This window comes from Tachyglossus aculeatus, chromosome 13 (assembly GCF_015852505.1).
Source record: "Tachyglossus aculeatus isolate mTacAcu1 chromosome 13, mTacAcu1.pri, whole genome shotgun sequence".
Classification (NCBI taxonomy): domain Eukaryota; kingdom Metazoa; phylum Chordata; class Mammalia; order Monotremata; family Tachyglossidae; genus Tachyglossus; species Tachyglossus aculeatus.
In genome coordinates, this window is record NC_052078.1 from 145863 (window position 1) to 168394 (window position 22532).

Here is a 22532-nt window from a genome sequence, read left to right on the forward strand (position 1 = left end):
TTTGAGGCCAGGGATGAGGACTTGGCCCTGGTGCTTCCAAATTGGCACCTAGGGCCGCCCCCCTACAGAAGCCAAGGCCTGTCCCCACTCCCCATTCTGGGGCTGAGAACTGCCATGCCAGGCCTCTGCATTAACCAAGCCCATCCTGGCAGGATCTGGGTCCCACCTTCATTCCATAAGCAGACCTTCGGAACCCGGCCCTGCCTGGGAGCTGGGTAGAAGTAGGGCGGTGGGCTGGTGGGCCCTCACTCTCTGCACATGAAGGTGAACCAATTTTCATAGAAAAATAAGCTTTTCCCCCTGAGAAAACTGGGGCAGGGTTGGGGGCTGAATTCTAGTCACACAGCAGAGTCAAAGCAAACCAAGCTCACCTCCCCATGGGTGGGGCAGAGTGAGAGTGGGGCGGGTGTAGGGCCACGGCAGAGACGGAGGATAGTAATACTTTCCCCTCTAGCAGGGCCTGTCCTTGGGGTGTGAAACCCCACATGAACGTCCAGTCTGCCAGCGCCCCAGAGAGGTAGGTAAGTATTGTTAAACCCATTTCACATCTGGGTACACTGAGGCACAGAGATTGGGCAGCTCACCCCAAATCAACCTGGGAGCTGGGGACTGGGCCTATTCCTGCTGACCGATGAGGTGCGAGCTTGGGCAGCATGAAGACAGTGGGTGCAGCCTGCCCAGCTGCCCTAGTGAATCTGAGCATGCTTGCATATTCAAAACCAGCTTCTGCTTGGGGGCTCTGTCCCCAAGATTTGTCTCACAGGGTCACCAGGCTGGATGCTGCCAAGGGCCCAGAGATGCATCCCCGTCGGCCCCAGAGAAACATAGCTGCTGTTCCTGCCAGGTTCGTGCCCAACTCCTGTGCTGCATGGACCCCCCCCCCCCCCCCCGCCCCATGCAGTCACCCTGTCCTGCTGACCCGGTGCTCAGGCCTGGTGGTCGGCTAGTCTGTGTCCATAGGGCAGAAATTGCAGATTCAGAAGAGGGGCCACTTGCTGTCACAGGAACCCCTGGGCTCCTCGGTCCAAGCCTGTGGGGCAGGGGGTGGCAGGGTGAGAGCGCATCTCCACCCCACCCGCCACTTCATGGGAGATGGAAATGGATGTCCAAGGTAGCTGGACATGAAGCATCTTCAGGGAATACTCTCAGAAGAGTGACCCCTGGCACCCAAGGGGAAGCTGAGTCTGCCAGTGGACCTGGGTGCCAGAGCCACGGACCTGCTCTGGGACTCTGCTGGGGACCCCCACAGCATCAATTCAGAGCCAGGAAGACTCGCTGGAAATTCCAGATCCCAATCTCCCACAGTCCAGCCCTGTGCCGGGATCGTCTCTCCTCTCCTCAGGTTCCAGGCAGAAACCACCAGCAAGCGTGGCACCAGGCCACTAGGGACCTGTGCAGCGGATCTATCTATGCTGAGCTTGATTCTCCCTCCGGGCCAAATGGCTCTTGACTGAAGCTCCAATCCCTTGGGAGCCCGGGGTCGTGCCCCAAACCCCAGGGGTACAGACATAGTGGGGGGCCAGGAGGCAATCCAGTGGATCTTGGGGAGATGTCAATAGGCCCAAACCCCTTGAATATTAGTGGGGTGCCCAGGGGGGCAGGGTGGGGTCCCATGCCCAGGGTCACACCAGTGACTGTAAGAGCATGTTGAATATGGCGGCACCCAGGCGGGTGCCCCTGGCTCGCGGGCAGAGAGGCCAACGGGGAGGATCTAGGCCGCAGAGTCCGGCCACCTCTGTGACATCCCATGAGGGGGCAGCTTGTCCCCAACTTCCCCTCGACCACCCACCTGGAATCCATTGCCAGGAACTCACGTTCCTTTCAGCCCAGGGGAAGAGGTCACTTGCTCGCTCGCTCCAGGACCCCAATGCCCAGCACAACTCACCCAGCAAGGTAGGATTTTAAGACCTTGGGCCACCCTCTCTTCCGGCCTGCCACTGTGGTCTACACATCCACTGACACCCTGGCTGTCCACTTGAGGGACCCTGGCAGCGGCCAACCCAGATGCTCCTGGGCCCGTGCGGAGGGAGTTGGGGGCAGCTGGGCACCAGGGCAGCCCCAACGCTCTGCAGCCTGACTCTCCCGCAGGCTCCCCACCCGGGCCCCAGCCCTGGCCCCACCACCCGGCCTCAGACTATGGACTCACGGTCCCGACCCCATGGTGTTAGCAGCCCCCCAAACTCGCCACTCCCGCTCGAGTTGGACCCCTGAGCATGGGTGCGGTCGCCAGTGATGCGGGTGACGCTGTCATAGGACGGTGGGAAGAAGCTGGAGGAGGTGGGACTTGATCGGCAGGAGAAGTTCTCACTCATTCTGTCAGCGATGAGGCCCCGGCACTCGGGCGGGTCAGGCCCCAGAACGTCGCCATCGCCCACCTGCTGGCGGTAGAGGAAGGAAGCATGCTTCACAGAGCGCCGGAGCAGGTGGCTGCGGAACGCCCGCTGGATTACAATGGCAGACACCTCCTCGTGCTTCCGGCGTAATGTGGTGGTGATGGGTTCGTAGGACACCTTGCTCGGGTTGGCTGCCATGAACTTCTCCTCCATCTGGATCTTCAGGGCGTCCATCTCACCCGACTCCCCCAGCACACGCTTGGTGAAGGCGAACAGGATGTCCATGCAGTGGATTCGGTCCCCGCTCACCATCGGCAAATCCATGTGGATGAGTTTAATTCCGTTGGGCTTGGCAACTCGCAGGGGCTCAGGCAGGGCATCGGCAAAGTCCGACAAGGCTTCATATCCGATGAACTGTGAGGCCTCGGGATCAAACTTCTCCCAGACCTCGTAGAACATGTCAAAGTCATCCTCGCTCAGTGGCTCAGTGCTCTCCTCGGTGGCCACGCTGAAGTTCTCCAGGATGATGGCAATGTACATGTTCACCACGATGAGGAAGGAGATGATGACGTAGGTGACAAAGAACATGATCCCAATGGCAGGGCTGCCACAGTTGCCCTTGGAGCCATTGGGGTTGGTGATGTTTGGGTCACAGAATGGAGGCCCCGTGTTGAGGATGGGGTTCAGGAGACCGTCCCAGCCAGCCGATGTAGTGATCTGGAAGAGGCAGAGCATGCTGTTGGCGAACGTCTGGAAGTTGAACATGTCATCGATGCCACTCTCCCACTTGACGTTGGCGAAATTGGCCATGCCAAAGATGGAATAGATGAACATGACTAGGAAGAGGAGTAGACCAATGTTGAAGAGGGCCGGTAGTGACATCATCAGGGCAAAGAGGAGAGTGCGGATGCCCTTGGCCCCACGGATGAGCCTCAGGATGCGGCCGATGCGAGCCAAGCGGATGACCCGGAAGAGCGTGGGGGAGAAGAAATATTTCTGAATGATGTCCGAGAGCACCATGCCTTAAGGAGAGAAAGACACAGAGTCAGTCAGAGAGGCTGAATTGTGTGCAAATAGCCAGCCTGGGGCGGGGGCTGGTGGGTGGGCCCAACTGCTGGCCCCAGGTTGAGATTAGTGTTAAGTGACTCTCCTTCCCAGAAGTAGGAAGTGACTTTGTCAGCATCCATTCCCCATTAGCCCTTGGATGTGCCCTTCCCAGCCAACTGGGCATCCCAGGAACCTCGAGTCACAGTGACCAAAGATCTCCCTTCTCTGCCCTGGACCACCCTGCCTTTGACACTGTGGACCATCCCCTTCTCCTCAACATGCTATCCAACCTTGACTTTACAGACTCCATCCTCTCCTGGTTCTCCTATCTCTCTGGCCATTCATTCTCAGTCTCCTTTGCAGGATCCTTCTCCCCCTCCCGTCCTCTTACTGTAGGGGTTCCTCAAGGGTCAGTTCTTGGTCCCCTTCTGTTCTCCATCTATACTCACTCCCTTGGTGACCTCATTCGCTCCCACAGCTTCAACTATCACCTTTATGCTGATGACACCCAAATCTACATCTCCTCCCCTGTTTTCTCTCCCTCCCTCCAGGCTCGTGTCTCCTCCTGCCTTCAGGACATCTCCACCTGGATGTCTGCTCATCACCTAAAACTCAACATGTCCAAGACTGAGCTCCTTATCTTCCCTCCCAAACCCTGTCCTCTCCCTGACTTTCCCGTCACTGAGGATGGCACTACCATCCTTCCTTTCTCAGAAGCCCGCAACGTTGGTATCATCCTTGACTCCACTCGCTCATTCACCCCACACATCCAATCAGTCACCAAAACCTGCTGGTCTCACCTCCACAACATCGCCAAGATTTGCCCTTTCCTCTCCATCCAAACTGCTAACTTATCGTTCAATCTCTCATCCTATCCCAACTGGATTACTGCATCAGGCTCCTTTCTGATCTCCCATCCTCCTGTCTCTCCCTGCTTCAGTCTGTACTTCAATCTGCTGGGCATGTCACTCCCCTCCTCAAAAATCTCCAGTGGTTGCCTATCAACTTTTGCATGAAGCAAAAACTCCTCACATGGGCTTCAAAGCTCTCCATCACCTTGCCCCCTCCTACCTCACCTCCCTTTTCTCCTTCTACAGCCCAGCCTGCACACTCCACTCCTCTACCGCTAACATCTTCATTGTGCCTCGTTCTCGCCTGTCCCACCATTGACCCCTGGCCCATGTCCTACCTCTGTGCTGGAATGCCCTCCCTCCACACATCCACCAAACTAGCTCTCTTCTTCCCTTCAAAGCCCTTCTGAGAGCTCACCTCCTACAGGAGGCCTTCCCAGACTGAGCCCCCCTTATTCTTTGCTCCTCCTCCTCTCCACATCGCTCCCACTCCCTCCTTCTGCCCTACCCCCTTCCCCTCCCCACAGCACTTGTGTATATTTATTACTCTATTTCATTAATGATGTGTATATTAAGCGCTTAGTCCAGTGCTCTGCACACAGTAAGCGCTCAATAAATCCGATTGAATGAATATATCTCTAATTCTATTTATTTTGATGGTACAGATACCTGTCTACTTGTTCTGTTTTGCTGTTTGTCTCCCCCTTCTAGACTGTGAGCCCACTGTTGGGTAGGGATTATCTCTATATGTTGCCGAATTGTACTTTCCAAGTGCTTAGTACAGTGCTCTGCACACAGAAGGTGCTCAATAAATATGATGGAATGAATGAATAAATGAATGAGAAGAGGAATGTGAAATGGGCTAGCCCTGTGGGAGAGCTCCCTGGCATGTGCTGGCCCACCCACCGGCAATAGATAAGATGACCACCACAAAATCGAAGATGTTCCAGCTGTTGGTGAAGTAGTAGTGGCGCAGAGCAGTCACTTTGACCACACACTCGGTGGTGAAGATGGCCACAAAGAGCAGGTTGATCTTGGCGAGGATGTTGGTCTTCCCCTCACTCTGGTCGTCCGTCTCCACCATCATGGTCACCATGTTGAGGCATATGAGGACCATGATGGTGAGGTCAAAGGCCTGCTTGGTGACGATGTCGAACAGGAACCCCTGGTACTTGTTCTGGGGGACAAGATGGGTGTAAGTTAGGGAAGGGGTAGTGGCCCCAAGGGAGGGTCCTGTCCAGACCAAGAGACAACCTTTGCTCCCCATGGTTTCAATGTCAAAGACTGCCCATTCCAACCTCAGTCTTCCCTCTGCCTCCTCCTGGCCATTCCCCAGCCTTGCACCACTGGGGGCAGCTGAGAACAGGCACTTGGACATGAGCAGAGCTGGGGAGATTTAGGCTTGGAGATGCCAGATACCATCCTTGACCAAGTGAACCCCCAGGGGCCTAAAACTGTGCCTGCCACCCATCCCATCTCCTCAGGTAGCTGAGTGACCACTTGGCCCAATGACCTCACCAGAGGCCGGGGGATGGGCTTCTGTGGCTTCTTGGAGCCGAGCTTCTTCATGGCGTTATAGTATTTCTTCTGCTCCTCCGTCATGAAGATGTCCTGGCCCCCTAAGTGCAAGGAAAATAGAACGGCTGTCACTTTTACCTGGGAGAAGACAGAGTGGCCACACTGGGTAGACACCCTGCAAAGATGCTGTGGGCACAGGAGGAGGCAATTTCCCACATCCCTACGGGATGCTGAGCTGCCACAAACCTGCTCCGATGCAGTGGGGTAGTCTGGATCTTGGGGAGATAGATCTAGGGCAAATATGGGCAAGGATGATGGCAGGGAATAATAATAACAATAATAATTAATAATAATAATGATGGCATTTATTAAGTGCCTACTATGTGCAAAGCACTGTTCTAAGCATTGAGGAGGTTACAAGGTGATCAGGTTGTCCCACGGGGGGCTCACAGTCTTAATCTCCATTTTACAGATGAGGTACTGAGGCACAGAGAAGTTAAGTGACTTGCCCAAAGTCACATAGCTGACAATTGGCGGAGCTAGGGTTTGAACCCATGACCTCTTACTCCAAAGCCTGTGCTCTTTCCACTGAGCCACGCTGCTTCTCTGAGTAGTTGGGAGATGGGTAGGGGCATGGGCATGGGCCGGAAGGTAGCATAGGCACAGCTGTGGACTGCAGTGAGACAGGCCCGGGCCACAGAAAGCCAAAGATGCGCCCAAGCAGTCAGCTGTACTTTGGCAGGCTGTAATATATTTGGAAAGGTTTGATAACAAAGTGCCTCTGAGATCCACTGGTCTGAGGCACCAAACCCATCAGGGCCACATTGCAGACATAGGGTCCTGAGCTGGCTCAGATAATCAGCTCGGTGGCAGATCAGACCAAGGGACAGGATTGCTTTGCTCTCAGAAAGTGAGAGAGAGAGAGAGAGAGAGAGAGAGAGAGAGAGAGAGAGAGAGAGAGAGAGAGAGAGATTTCTGTTTCAAGATGGTGGGGCTGGAATTGGGAGGTGGGGGGAACCACAGCCAGGCCACAAGTGTGCACATCAGAGCTGGTCAGATGTCACTGAAACCTCCTACCCACTGCTTCAAGACCCTCACTACAACGGTTCCCAAGCCAAGTGAGATGGTGGGTCAGCTCCAAGAACAGGGCTGAGTCAAGATGCCATGCTCTTTGCCTACCACCCCTGCAAAAAGAGACCCTCTTGTCAACCCTCAGTCTCCCCTGTGGGCCAGCCAGTGGGCGGGTGGGTCAAAGGGCAGGGGCCCGAGCAGATACATATCTTTTTCTTCTGCTGGTTGAAGTTGTCGATGATGACGCCAATGAAGAGGTTGAGCGTGAAGAAGGAGCCAAAGATGATGAAGATGACGAAGTAGAGGTACATGTACAAGCTGTGCTCCCACAGAGGCTGCTCCTCATACTGCGAGGAATCGGGGGAGACCACTGCCAAGGGGCCCAGCTCCAGCTCTTCCCAGCAACTGGTCCTTGCTCTTAGGACTGTGCTGGACCATTCATTCATTCATTCAATCGTGTTTACTGAGCACTTACTGTGTGCAGAGCACTGTACTAAGTGCTTGGAAAGTACAATTTGGCAACAGAGACATTCCCTACCCAACAACAGGCTCACAGTCTAGACCACACCCGAGGTGGTGGGTGGTGGGCAGGGGAGAGTGTGTGTAAAGGGGAAATAGGAACACTCCTAGGAGAGCAGAGATCTCCTCCTCCCGTACCACCCCCGCCAAGCAGGGAGAGGGCATCCAGTGGACTTACCCCCCGGGAATCCACCGCCGCATACATGATGTCCATCCAACCCTTGAAGGTCGCCTACAAACAGCACAGCCATCAGCCCCTCACCAGCTGCCCAATCCTCGCTTTGGGGGCTTGGGAGGCCAGTGAGACCCTACTATTGTCAGGGGAGAACCAGAACCTTGTGGGAGCCTGGGGAAAGCTCACACCCATCGGACAGCAGCAGGCAAGCCAGATGACACCATCAGGCAGAGGCACTTGGGCCCAAGGGGGCCTGGAGCCTCTGATTGGTTTCCAAGGATTTTTCGCTCCATGTCCACAGCAGTGAAGGCTCAGAGAGTGACCAGGCCAAATCAGCTGCCCCAGATTATTGCCTTGGGAGTTCAATCATCCTACTGAGATTCAGGCTAATGGCCGGTGAGGGGGTACCCAGTGAGGTGGTCCAAGGGTCCAGCTGGGTAGATGGGTGGGGAGGAGACTCCCCCAGGGTGGGCCCCCTACCTCTGCAGAAACCCTGAAACAAAGTCCAGGCACTGGGCAGGGCAGGCGAGCACCAAGCAGGAAAGAGCAGCCCCGGGCAGGGAAGGGTATCCCTGGACAGGGCAGGGTAGGGCCAGGCAGGCCTGGGGAGGGCATTGGCCACATTCCACTGAAGGCGTGGGGATGATGAAGCCCAGAGGAATCTGGGCTGTGGGAGCCAACTCGGTTTTGGTTGGGAATGTAGATGCGGCAGGAGGCATGAGGCCGAGCCACCGGGAGCTCAGTGTCCTCCGGACGGGAATTGGAATCAGCAGAAGCCGGTGACCAGGACACAGGAATGGAATTAATGGTCGCGGCATTTTCAGCTCCCAAAGCGCTTCCTGCCGATGACCTCACTGTCCCTCCCCAAGGCCCGCCTGGGGTTTGGTTGAGGGGGGAGAGATGGGGAGGAGGGTGACAAGCAAGGGTCATTATACCCAGGGCAAAGATCCAGGCCTGAGCTGCGAGATTCCTGCGGGATGACCATCCGGAGGTTGAGGCAGGGGACTCGGAGCAGCTGAGCAGAGGGGGCCAGCGTGATACGGTCCCTTCCCCCAACCTACTGTGGCCTATCTTTCACTATCCTATAGTGACCACTGACATTGGCAGAGCTCAGGATGTGTGTAGGTGTCTATCCTTGTTCACAGAGGGCAGGAACTCCACTCCATGACCTAGCCAGGTAACATCCCCCATTAAACACACATTGGCAACACCCACTGTACACTTGGGGAAACAGGCTCCGGAAGGGCAAGCGCTGGCCTGAGGTCACACAGTGTGGCAGAGCTGGAATTGGGAGTACAGCATGGGACTCCTGCCCGCTGCCCTCCTACTCCCCTACCCCTGCCTCTCTGCCACCCTACCCCTGCCTCTCTGCCACCCTACCCCTGCTTCTCTGCCACCTGGGATTTCCTTACGAGACTCTGATCATGTCCTGGTTCATCTCCTTTGACTTCCAGGTGCTTGCATAGGGACAATGCGGGGGCTGTGATGGCAGAGAAGCTGCCACAGTTAGTCACACTGGCTGCTGGGGTTGGCTGTCTAGCCCCTCTCAGTCCTCTTTCTAGGTACCTGGAGGAACTCACCACCCCAGCCCAACCCCTGCCTGCCAGAGGGCTTACCACCTGCAGGAGGGCCAGGTACCCGGCCCCCACATTGTCAAAGTTGACTTTGACTTTTGTCCAGTACAGCTCTCCCGTGGTGTTGAGCACTCTGCAATCACTCTTGTTGTTGACGAGGGAGGAGTCCAAGGGGGCTTCGCTGTCTGCTGCTGTCTGGTTGACGCAGCGTCCGAACTTGCCAGCGAACATGTTGACCCCCATGATGCTGAAGATGAGCCAGAAGATGAGGCAGACCAGCAGCACGTTCATGATGGATGGGATGGCCCCCACCAGGGCGTTCACAACTACCTGGACCCACAGTGAGAAGATGTGAATGCCCCCCCATCTCTTCCCACCACTCCTGGAGCCATTATGCCCCAGGCAAGCCACCCTATGGGGGTAGTCCTAGGAAGCCCATTGGTAGCCTCAGGTTAGGTTGGGTCCAACTGGGTCAAATGGCACTGAGAATCAGTGCTTTCACAAGGGGAAACAGCTCCCTTCTGCCCTCTGGGTATCGATGGGGTAAGTTGACATGCATCCATCAGCACCAGAGACAAGCACCCACGTGCTCGGGCACACAGAACAGCCTCGTGAGGATACAGACACAGTCACTCGGGGGACAGATAGCCTTGTGGATATACAGACATAGGCACACTGGCTCTCTGATGCATAGTGACCACGGCGCTGGTGAAGATGCCAGAAGGAGCCCAGTTCTGCCCTGGAGACCCTTCTGCCAATAACTCCAGTCTTCCCTCGCCCACCCTCCACTCCCTACCCCCGCCCTGGGCTGAGCCCTCCCTGTGTGGGGCAGTGTCAGCTAGTTGGCAGAGAGCAGGGGAGCTGCAGGCCAGGTGCCCCTCTGGTGTGTGCACTGTCTTCCTCTGTAGATGGCAGCTCCTCCCTTGGGAGGCTGGAGACCTGCTTCTGGAGGAACAAGCTGGCGCGATCTTGTGCCCACACACTTCACCTTTCCAATCACTTCGCCCACGCCAGGCCGGCCGTACAGACGTGGCTGGAACTGGCTGAAATGCAGGGAACCGACTCTCCTCCCCCAGCACAGTCACCCTGCTGGTTCCCACAGATAAACAAATACCGGCCAAGTGGCTGCCCCAAGAGCTTAGCCCATGACATACCATGCTGCTAGCCAGACTAGCTCAGGGATGGACACACACACACACACACACACACACACACACACCCCTATATGTTCATATGGACCTAGACACACGCGTGATCTCACACAAAGACACAGGTATCCCCATATGCAAGCCACCTTACCCTCATCCCTTCGAAGCGGGACAGAGCCCTCAGGGGTCGCAGGGCCCGGAGTGTCCGGAGAGATTTGATGGGACCCATCTCGGCGTAACCCAGGGCATTTGCCACCAGGCTGATCAGAGACACCTGAATGAGACAGTCAAAGGGCTTAGGTCACCTGCACACATTCCACTTGTCTCTGCCTCTAGAGACATCTGGGAGGTGATGACATCACATGGTTTGCTCAGATGGAGTGGGAGCAACGGGTGAGAAAGACCTCAGGGAATTTCTTTTCTTCTGCTTCTTATCCCGTCTCTGTGTGATGGGAACGGGAATAGGTATTTAGTCCCCATTTTATCAATGAGAAAACTGAGGTCCACAGGAGTTAAGGACTTTCCCTTATAATAATATAATATAATGATATCATTATAATAATAATGATATTTGTTAAGCGCTTACTCTGGGCCAGGCACTGTACTAAATATTGGGGTAGATACAAGCAAATCGAGTTGGACACAGTCCCTGTCCCACGTGGGGCTCACAGTCTCAATTCCTATTTTCCAGGTGAGGAAACTGAGACCCCGAGAAGTGAAGTGACTTGCCCAAGGCCACACAGCTGACAATCAATCAATCGTATTTATTGAGCGCTTACTATGTGCAGAGCACTGTACTAAGCGCTTGGGAAGTACAAATTGGCATCACATAGAGACAGTCCCTGCCCAACAGTGGGCTCACAGTCTAAAAGGGGGAGACAGAGAACAGAACCAAACATACCAACAAAATAAAATAAGTAGGATAGAAATGTACAAGTAAAATAAATAAATAAATAGAGTAATAAATATGTACAACCATATGTGGGGAAGGGAAGGAGGTAAGACGGGGGGATGGAGAGGGGGACGAGGGGGAGAGGAAAGAAGGGGCTCAGTCTGGGAAGGCCTCCTGGAGGAGGTGAGCTCTCAGCAGGGCCTTGAAGGGAGGAAGAGAGCTAGCTTGGCGGATGGGCAGAGGGAGGGCATTCCAGGCCCGGGGGATGACGTGGGCCGGGGGTCGATGGCGGGACAGGCGAGAGCAAGGTACAGTGAGGAGATTAGTGGTGGAGGAGCGGAGGGTGCGGGCTGGGCAGTAGAAGGAGAGAAGGGAGGTGAGGTAGGAGGGGGAGAGGTGATGGAGAGCCTTGAAGCCCAGGGTGATGGAGAGCCTTGAAGCCCAGGGTGAGGATGTGCCCAGCTGACAAGTGGCAGAGGCAGGATTAGAACCCATGACCATCTGATTCCCAGGCCCATGCTCTATCCACTACACCACGCTGCTTCTCATAACCCAACTCATCTGATTTGCAGGCCTGGGTTCTTTCCATCAGGCCAGGCTGCTTCTCTACATGGATGTCTCCATGATACTTCAAGATCAGCATGCTCAAAATTAAATTCTTCATCTTCCTGCCCCAAATCCTTTTCTCCCCATAACTTTCCCATCACAGTTGACAAAATCGCTGCCTTCCTGTCTCTCCCCTTCTAGACTGTAAGCTCGTTGTGGGCAGGGAATCTGTCTGTTGTACTCTTCCAAACACAATACAGTGCTCTGCACACAGTAAGCACTCAAAAAATAAGATTGAATGAATGAATGAATGAAACCTGCCACCATGGCATTCTCCTCAGCTCCTTTGCTTTGAACAGTCACCCAAGCTTTTGCTAAATCTCCATTTACTAAAATCCAGTTTTTCTTCCACATTCCCTGGATCCACCCTTTCCTCTCCACTACCCTGGTCCAGACCCCATGTTATCCCAGTTCAATTATAACATCGGCCTCCTCAGCTATCTTTCTGCTTCCAGCCTCTCCCTTCTCCAGTTCACACTTCGCTCTGCTGCCTGAATCATTTTTCTCAAACTCCATTGTGTGCATGTCTCCCAGCTCCTCAAAAACCTGCAGTAATTGCCCATTCCTTTCCCCATAAAGCAGAAACTCCTGATCATTGGTTTTAAGACTTTCCACCAAGTCCCTCCCCATTACCTAACCACTCTCTTCTGCTACAACTCAACTCTCACTCTCAATTCCTCCTAAGCTCACATCACTGTGCCTCATTACTAACACTCCCACTTCTGATCCCTGATCATACCCTTCCCCCTACCAGGAATTCCTTTGCCCATATCTCTCCCCTTCTGAGATCCCACCTCCTCCAGGAGGCCTTCCCAATGAATATTTCTTCCCCCCAGGTTCCACATTCCCGACTATCATCTCAGCACTTTGGCACAGAAAACCTCCTGCTGCACTTCTGTACATAAGGACTTATATATTCTGCTATTCCAACACTATTTAAAGAAGCTGAGCCCCATGGGGAACAGGGTCTATGAGCAATCTGATTATCTTGTATCTATCCTAGCCCTTAGTCCATAACAATTAACAAATGCTCTAATTATCAGAAATTATTTTGTGTACATCTTCTACATTCGATTCTAAGCTCCTTGTGGGCAGGAATCATGTCTTTTACCTCTATTTTACTTTTCCAGATGTTTAGCAGAGTGCTCCACACACAATAGCCATTCAAAATTATTCTATTGCTTGATTGACTGCAAATTGGGACAGTTTTCATCCCCAGAGTTTGTTGCTATCAATGCATACACAATCCAAACCAGGCTTTGGGGGAATAGCCAGGGGGAGGAGGAGACAAGGTTCTTCCTTCATTCATTCAGTCATAGTCATGTTTATTGAGTGCTTACCATGTGCAAAGCACTGTAATAATAATAATAATTATGGTATTTGTTAAGCACTTACTATATGCCAAACACCGTTCTAAGTGCTGGGGTAAACACAAGGTAATCACGTCGTCCCACATGGGGCTTACAGTCTGAATCCCCATTTTACAGATGAGGTAACTGACACACAGAGAAGTGAAGTGACTTGCCTAAGGTCACACAGCAGACAAGTGGTGGAAGCGGAATTAGAACCCATGACCTCTGACTCCCAAGCCCGTGCCTTTGCCACTAGGCCATGCTGCTCCTGCTAAGTGCTTGGGAGAGTACACAATAACAATAAACAAACATAGTTCCTGCCCACAATGAGCTTACAGTCTAGAGGGGGTTGGTACTTGTTAAGTGCTTACTATGTGCCAAGCACTGTTCTAAGCTCTGGGGAGGATACAAGTTAATCAGGTTGGACACAGTCCATCCCACATGGGGCTCACACTCTTACCTCATTTTACAGATGAGGTAACTGAGTCACAGAGAAGTGAAATGACTTGCCCAAGGTCACACAACAGAAATGTGGCAGAGCCAAGATTAGAACCCAGGTTTTTATGACTCCCAGGCCTGTGCTCTATCCACTAAGCCATGCTGCTGCCTTCTTGCCCTCAAGGGGCTGTTAATCTGATGGGGAAGCAAGCCATGGGGGCTGACTTATGAGACTGGGCTGGACCTCAAGCTCAGATCTCACCTGTTTCTGTATTTCTTCACTGCCTTGAGCCAGGGGCCCAGCCCCCTTATCTGCCTAGCCCTCACTCCCAGACCCCAATGCCAGTCCCTGTTCTAGGTTCAATTGATCCATTAGTGATGCACCGAGCACCCCCCACCCCCCACCGCCTGGCAAAGTCCGATTCCCATTGGATAGCCTGAGGTGCCTGGCTGGGTCACCAGAGACCCAAAGGGTTTCAATTACAGCCAGAGAGATTGTGGCTAGAGTCAAGGAAACACCTCCTGATAATCAGGGGCCCAAACCCTGGCATGGTGAGCATGGAGGTGTCTCTGGAGACAATCCAGAAGAAAGTCCCCTGCCTTGGGTTGGCTTGCATGCTCCAGAGCCCCAGTTGCGGATGCAGGTCAGATGTGGCTTTTTGCTTCAAACCAATTCCCTGGCCCTTCTGGGGTTCTTCTCTAGGGCTCGTGGCCTCTGCTGTTTCCCATCTCCTTCTGTCTTGGGGAAGCAGCCCCCGCTGCCACTAGCGCGGCCACCGTGATTGGGGGGCGGCTGAGCCTGGAGCAGTGTGTGCCGTTCCTGCTGCTGGGAAGCTTTTACGTGAGTCATCACAGCCAGATAATTACTTCCACGCTCGGCCCAGGGACACTTTGCGAGTCACCTTGCTCTCTGCCACTGCTGCCACCAAGCCAGATATGGCCACCTTCACGCCTGCCCACTGTCCACCCGAAATGGGGGCAGGGGCTTGGGTCTGCAGGCAGGGCCAGACCCTCCAGAGCTCCTCCCTCCAGCTTAAGGCCAGACATATGGACTAGCAGATGGACAGAGAGGGTAGGCAGAATGGAGAGAGCATGGGGCTGGGAGCCCGGGAGTCCCACAGGCCTGTTGTTTGACCTTGTGCAAGACAATCAATGACATTTATTGAGCACTTACTATGTGTAGAGTACTGTACTAAGCACTTGGGAGACTACAATACAAAAGAGTTAGCAGACACGTTCCCTACCCATAATGAGCTCTTAATCTCCCTGGACCTGTTTCCCCCTTGGTAAACTGGGGATAAGATCCCTGCTCTCCCTGACTCAGGGATCCTTAAGGGGGATAAAGTGAAATTCCAGGTGGCAAGTTCCAGGTGTTGGGCCAGACAGGTGGGGAGGGAAGGTGACCCCTGGGGTCTTGGGAACTTGTCGGGGGATGGATAGCAGAAAAGTTTTTTGAGTTCCATCTTGTCCCTGGGTCCCAAGTATAGTCTTGGGGTGCCTACAGGATCACCTCTCAGTCAACCCCTCCCCGCATCCTCTCATCCCCATTTAGCCGGCAAGGAGGCCAGCCCTACTCCTGATTCCCTTAGGAACTTGCCTCCTCAATTCACATTTCCCCCACCCCTGCCCCAGTCCCATTGGAGCCCACTAAGGGCCAAGCACCCTGCAGTGCCCTTCCCCAAGTAGCCACCGGGCATCTCAGCTGGGCTCCCACCCCCACTCACCAGGCCAAGGAGTGACCCTTATCTTCTTCTTCTTAGAAAGTCCAACTGAGCCATCCAGAAACCAGCTGGGACCAACCAGACACCTGTTAATCCAACCCCCACCATGGGAACTGACAGAAAAACTAAGGGAAGACTGCCACTACCTCTGTCACTAACCTTACCCCTACCCCTACCCCCATTGTTGCCTGCCTCTGTCATTGCCTCTGACACTAACCCTATCCCTATTCATTCATTCATTCTTTCAATCGTATTTATTGAGCGCTTACTGCGTGCTGATCACCGTACTAAGCACTTGGGAAGTACAAGTTGGCAACATATAGAGAGGGTCCCTACCCAACAATGGGCTCAGAGTCTAGAAGGGGGAGACAGACAACAAAACAAAACATGTAGACAGGTGTAAAAACCGTCAGAATAAATAGAATTATAGCTATAATAAATAGAATTATAAATACCCCTATGACTGCCACTGTCCCTACCTCTGTCTGGCACTGCCTCTAAGCCTGCAGTTGCCTCTGCCACTGGCTCTGCTACCACTTTGACACAAATTTGCTAGAAGCATTTTCAAACCTCCAGACAAAGGGGGTCCACTGCTTCTCAGCAGGGACCCCTGAGGCTCCTTTCTCCACCAACTCCTTCCTCATCTGTAGAGACCGGGGGCTACGAAGCCTGGAAGAGGAGGGGCAGGGAGAGCATGGAAAATCAAAGTTCAACAAAATCTCCAAAACACTCCTGATCCCTGACTTCTTCCTGTCTCTCCCACCTGGTCACTGGTTGGTAGAAATGGGGATTGAGGGGCTTTTCACCCCAGTGGGAGAGAGGGACTGTCATCCCCACAGACTCACCAGTGATGTTTTTACCCCCAGGGTTCCCAGAGTTCTGGAGGAGTGGGGAGACAATGGCTTGGAGAGCCAGCTTCAGAATAGAAGGGCAGCTCCAGCATGGCTCAGTGGAAAGAGCATGGACTTTGGAGTCGGAGGTCATGGGTTCGAATCCTGGCTCACCACTTGTCAGCTGTGTGACTTTGGGCAAGTCACTTAACTTCTCTGGGCCTCAGTTACCTCATCTGTAAAATGGGGATGAAGACTGTGAGCCCCCTGAGGGACAACCTGATCACCTTGTATACCCCCAGCGCTTAGAACAGTGCCTTGCACATAGTAAGTGCTTAACAAATGCCATTATTATTATTATTATTATTATTATCCTAAAGCATGGAACAGTCACCACAGTGTCACACAACTCAGTTGTACTATACTCTCCCAAGCTCTTCACACAGTAAGCACTCAATAAATACCAACGATTGACTGATTGATTGTCATGGCCAGCATTCATTAGAGGAATGAGTAAGCACGCATAAAGGGACAGTGTTTCATTACAAAGTGCAAAACCCAACATGGACCTCTTCATCTTGGGCCGTGAAAGACCCAACTCTCTTCCCACCCCTTCCTGGACCCCAGAGCAGGCCTCAGCCCTGAGGTCAGGTGGGTGGGTGGATGAGATTCTTGTCCACATGAGGAGACCCAGCCTTTCCCCACTCTACCCCCAACCCCACAGCAGGTCCCAGCACAGCAGACCTCAGTATGGTGGGCAGACAAGTGGGACTCACGTACACAGTGAGGAAGTCCAGCCTCTCCCTGCTCCATCCCCGACCCTGAGGCCAGCCCCAGCACAGCAGCCGGGACTCACATCCACGAAGAGGAAGTTCAGCTTCTCCCCACTCCATCCCCCACCCTGTGGCCGCCCCAGGGTGGGTGGGACTCACGTCCACGATGAGAAAGTCCAGCCAGCACCAGGCATTGGTGAAGTACTTCTGGAAGCCGTAAGCCACCCACTTGAGCAGCATCTCCAGGACGAAGACGTAGGTGAAGAGCAGGTCAGCATACTCCAGCAGGGCTTTCACAGTTTTCCTCCCCTCCAGGTAAATGTCTTCAAATGCCTGAGGGCACCAGGTGCTCACCTGGCACTGTGCACTGGGGCAACTCCATGCACAGAGCCCATGACACAGACGGACCCCAGGGGGCAGAGATTCCATCTACGGCCTGACTGCGGGTGGTTGTGTGAAGGGGGAGGGGGTGCAGAGAGGGTGTGGAGCGGATATGTTGTGGGGGGGGGAGGGCGGATCTGACCCCAAAGGGGTCATCCTGGATCCTGGATGCTTGATGGGGTTTGGAGGCAACAGTTATCAGCCATTACTTGCCTGTCCCTCAGGAATACAAACTTTCTCCTCTACTAGACAGGAATCCCATGGAGGGCAGGGACCTTGTCTCCTCTCCCCCCTCCCCCCCCCCCGCGTGTGTGTGTGTGTGTGTGTGTGTGTGTGTGTGTGTCCTCAATGGCCAGGACCACATTTCCTCCTTCCTCTCCCCCTTCAGCCCACACCAAGACCAGCCCTGCCCCTCCCTGCACCCCTGCCTACCCCCAACCAGACCACCCGCCCGCACCAGGGCACCACTGCTCAGCAGGATCATGAAGATGATGAAGCTCTCAAACCAGTTGTGCTCCACGATTCGATGACAGGTTTTCCTCAAGCGCCACCACACCCTCCCAGGACACCGCGTGGTATCCACCATGAAGCATGGGCAGCGCTGGACACAACCTGTGCAGGGACAGAGCAGGGACACAGCTGGACTCAGCAGGACTGTCGGGAGTAAATGGCTCAAACCCCAGGGCCCTCCAGCCCTGAGCCTCCTCAAATTGGCAGCCAGGGCCTCTGGCCAGAGGGTCAGCAAGTTTGCAGAAGTTAGTGTGGTCAGAGAGGATCGGCAAGAATGAGGGTGGCAGCAAGAATCAGGGGGCCGGGGGATGCAATGAGGGGCAGCTCAGAAGGGAATACAGAGTAGCCTCAGGCCACTTTTGGCCCTACGGACTCTGCAGTCGCCTTCTCACAGTTGGCATCTACATGGCCTACTGGGCACGGATCCAGGGGCTTCAGAGGCAAGTTTTCCCGGTGAGCTGAATTTCCTGGGGAGCATCCCCTTCTCTCCTTGGCTTCAGGGCAGGCTAGGCCTCCAAGCTCCAATTCCCTCTGAGTGCAGATTCAAGGCATCATTCATTCATTCAATCATATTTATTAAGTGCTTACTGTGTGCAGAGCACTGTAGTAAGCACTTTTATCACAGTTCTGCAGGAAAATGTTGGGAAGCCATCCTCTCCGGCATGGGCAGAAGCAGCAAAGGGGAGGCATGATGAGGCTGGGTGGCTCTTACCTTCAGGGAAGCAGTCCTCAGGGTCTTGCAGGTCCTCCCCTACACCAGGAAGAGGCTCCAGAAGGTCGACGGAGTTGGTCAGGTCGGCCGTGCTGCCCTCCGAGTAGCTGTCCTCGCGCCTCTGCATGGCGAGAGGCACGAGAGCCACTTACCACTCAGCCTGGGGCATGGCAAAGACCCATCCCGATCACAATTGGGCAGAGAAGAACAAAGTGGCTCAGGGCCTCCTCCTCCAGGAAGCCTTCTTTGATTTTTCTTACAACTTCTCGACCGTACATGTACAATCCCTGCCCCAACCCTCCTCCTCAGCTCCCTCCTGCCATGCCTGTGTCTCCGTCTGACCATGTACATGGACAGGAACAGTCTGTGTTCCATCCTGTCTTCCTGTCAGACAAGGGCTCCCCAAGAGTGGGACGGGAGCTCCCCCAGGGCAGGGGGCAAATGTGTTCCCTGCTAGAGGTGTGACTGCGGGGGCCAAGAGCCAACCCCTCTGGCTCTGCAAACCCTGGAGGTGAAAGGTTCCAGAAATTCCCTGAGAAATTCCCCAAGTCGTGGTGAAGCCCTGGCCCGGGGGCCCGGGCCATGAACTGTGGGGCAGGTGTGAATTCTGTTCTCCCCTCAGAGAGCTGTTGGTCACACATCGCTCTAACTGATAAATCTCACCATCAGGGGTGTCACCTTCAGGCCCGAAGGATGGGTCTCTATATATAGCAGAGACCTGGCCAGAACAGAAGCCAGGGCTTAGTGACAGCCACTCGGTCCCTTCCGGTGCTGAGAGGGCCGAGCAGGTCTCGGTGTGGCTGGGAACAGGCTGGCTTGGAGACGACAACCTCAACTCTTCACCATTCCCCAGCCCTCCTGTCTGGGCCCCTGCGGGGATTTGCCTAACCTTCCTCCATCACATCTGCATCAGTCCCTCCTCTATCAATCATCAATCAATTAATGGTATTTATTGAACACTTACTGTGTGCAGAGCACTGTACTACACACTTTCCAGCTTAGTACAATGCTCTGTATGCAATATGCACTTAATAAATACTATTATTGCTACTATTTTACTCCAACTACTGGGGAAAGTACAATCAGCTGACAAACTAGAGGGGGAGACAAACACTGAAGTAAATTACTGATACAGGAAATAGCACAGTATAAGGCTATGTACACATGTGTTATGGGACTGAGTGTGGGGTGAACATCAAGTGCTTAAAGGGGAAAAATCCGAATGCTAGGCAATATATGTGGGAGGGAAGGGAAGGGAAATGGAAGTTTAGTCAGGAAGGCCTCTTGGATTAGATGTGATTTTAGGAGGGCTTTGAAGGTGGGGAGAGTGGTAATCTGTCAGATAAGAAAGAGGAGGGGGTTTAGGGCTAGAAGGAAGTCGTGGGCAATGGCAGCAGGATAGATGAGAAGGAGGAACAGAGAGTAGGTTGGCATTAGTGTAGAAAAGTGTGCAGGCTGAGAAATAGTAGGAGGTTAGCAGGTAAGAAAGGAGGGAGCAAGCTGATTGTGTGCTTTAAAGGCAATGGTAAGGAGTTTCACCACTGAAGGTTTTGGAGGAATGGAGAGCTATGGACTGAACTTTTTTTGAAGAATAATCAAGGCAACAGATTGAATCATGCACTGTAGAAGGGAGAGACAGGAGGCAGGGAGGTCAGTGAGGAGGCTGATGCCATAACCATGGCAGGAAATGCTAATTGCTAGGGTCAGCTTAGTAGCAGTTTGGATGGCAAGGACTTGCTCTCCACTCTACCACCTGTCTACATGTTTTCTTTTGTTGTCTGTCTCCCCCTTCTAGACTGTAAGTCCGTTGTTGGGTAGGGACCATCTCTATATGTTACTGACTTGTATTTCCCAAGCGCTTAGTACAGTGCTCTGCACACAGTAAGCGCTCAATAAATACGATTGAATGAATGAATGAATGAATCTGACCCTTTGCTCACACCATTCCCCAAGTCTGGAACTCGCCCCCCCGAAACCTGCTCCAATTCAGCCACAACACAGCTCTCCCCATCTTCAAAGTCTCCTGAACCCACATTCATTCATTCATTCAATCATATTTATTGAGCGCTTACTGTGTGCAGAGCATCGTACTAAGCGCTTGGGAAGTACAAGTTGGCAACAAATAGAGACGGTCCCTACCCAACAATGGGCTCACAGTCTAGAGGGAAAAACAAAACATGTGGACAGTTGTCAAGTCATCAGAATAAACAGAAGTAAAGCTTGGGGCACATCATTAACAGAATAAATAGAATAGTAAATATGTACAAGTAAAATAAATAGAGTAATAAATCTGTACAAACGTACATACAGGTGCTGTGGGGAGGGGAAGGAGGTAGGGCAGGGGGGATGGGGAGGGGGAGAGGAAAGAGGGGGCTCAGTCTGGGTGATGGTCCCATATTCATTCACAATCGGGTTAGACCAACACCCACCCTTAGCACTTATGTACACATCTATATTTTAATTAAACTATATTCATTCATTCAATCGTATTTATTGAGCATTTACTGTGCACACAGCACTGAACTAAGCACTTGGGAGAGTACCATACAACAATAAACAGACACATTCCATATTATCTACACATTCAGATATGTGCTCAGCTGTTCCATTTTGATATTTTTGGGCTGCTTCCTGCTTTATCCTTGTTCTGCCCAGCCTTCGCTATGTGTAAATAATTTTTGCCAGTCTTTCTCCCCAAGAAGACTATAAGCTCCTTGAGGGCAGGGAAAGGGTATTTTGCTACTATTGAATTCTCTCAAGGGCTTGGCATGGTGCCTAGCACTCAGCAGGAGCTCAGCAAATGCCATTGATTGACTGCTTGACTGGCGGCGGGGGGCGGGGGCGGTGTCTCTCCTGGCAACGAGCCCGCTCTTACTGTCAACTCCCTATGCCCCTACCATCCCATGACTCCAACAGAGATCATGTGGACTGTGGCTGGCCGGAGGCTCCGGGGGTATAAGGAGAGGGGTTGTGCATGTGTGTGTACATGAGCCTGAGTCTGCTGGGCAAGTTGTGTTTTGCTATGGGACAGACCTGTGGAGGCTCAAGTCTGGGAATAGGGATGTGGAAGCCCTCCCCTCCCTCCGTGTACCATGTCTAATTGCCAGTTTTGACCTGGGCCCCTCCCTATCTATCTGTCCCTCCGGGAAGCCTTGTGAGATCATGTTGTCGCTGGTGAGAAGGGTGAGGCAGAGCAGTGTGGGGTGGAATGGGGTCCGGGGGCGGTGGTAGTAACGAAGAAGTGGATTCACTTCTTCCCATTGCTTCTCCCCAGTTTTATACCATTTTCTTGGGGGGGGGGGGGTGACGTTTAAGTGCCCCAAGGCTGTACCCACCTTTGCCTACTATTTTGACACCCTGAGGGGTCCTCTCCTCCTGGTCGTCTTCCCAGATTCCCCTGTGTATGTGACTTCCCTGCCCACATGCCTGGCCCTAGCCAAGTGCCAGGTGGGAGATGGCTTTGCGCTGGGGCCTAGAGGGTGGGGTCGCCACCAGGGCAGCGCCATGTCTGCCATCCTGGGGTCCTGCCAGCCCCTGCAAAAGAAGGTTAGGGGTCCCGGGAGCTAGGGTCACTCACTCTGGATACAGGTGTGCCCCTGCTGTCCAGGAGCTGAACTTTCGCTAAGCTGAGGCTACGTGCCAGCCAATGACACCCCACTTCTGCCCGGCACTCAGGGCACTGGGTTGGGCCCGCGGCTGGCGGGAGGGCGATGGGCGGGTGGTGGGGCGATAAGGCGACGGCTACAGAAGTGTGAAATTCACACCCCACTGTGGCCGCCGGCCCAGAGGCTTGGCCAGACTAGGGCAGCCTGAAAAGGACATTTTCCACATCCTCAACTCAGTGTGGAAGCAGTGGGGAGGCCAGAGAGTGGGACCCTGGAAGAGGACCCACCAGGGAGGGCTGACTGAACACTTGGAGCTGACCTTCCCTGACTTTGGCTTCACCCTCACACTTGGGTCGCAACCTCTAAACACTTTGATCCTTACCCCAGCCCTGCAGCAGTTGCGGACACCATCCTCATACTCAGCTGCTTTCCCCGTTGTAATTTACTTGAATGTCTGTGTCTCCCGGCTTGGTTGT

General features: G+C 53.6%; 1 protein-coding gene across 1 annotated transcript in view; it reads right to left on the reverse strand.

The window, feature by feature from the left end:
• Nucleotides 1-896: 896 nt before the first annotated feature.
• The window catches only part of LOC119936124 (sodium channel protein type 5 subunit alpha-like), a 69391-nt gene continuing 47755 nt past the window's right edge, over nucleotides 897-22532 (reverse strand). Inside the window, 10 exon segments of the mRNA XM_038755545.1 lie at nucleotides 897-3355; nucleotides 5138-5408; nucleotides 5750-5854; nucleotides 7030-7167; nucleotides 7518-7571; nucleotides 9131-9418; nucleotides 10388-10510; nucleotides 17008-17181; nucleotides 17687-17841; nucleotides 18452-18572. Coding sequence (XP_038611473.1) covers nucleotides 2130-3355; nucleotides 5138-5408; nucleotides 5750-5854; nucleotides 7030-7167; nucleotides 7518-7571; nucleotides 9131-9418; nucleotides 10388-10510; nucleotides 17008-17181; nucleotides 17687-17841; nucleotides 18452-18572 — 2655 coding nt within the window. The 3' untranslated portion in view covers nucleotides 897-2129.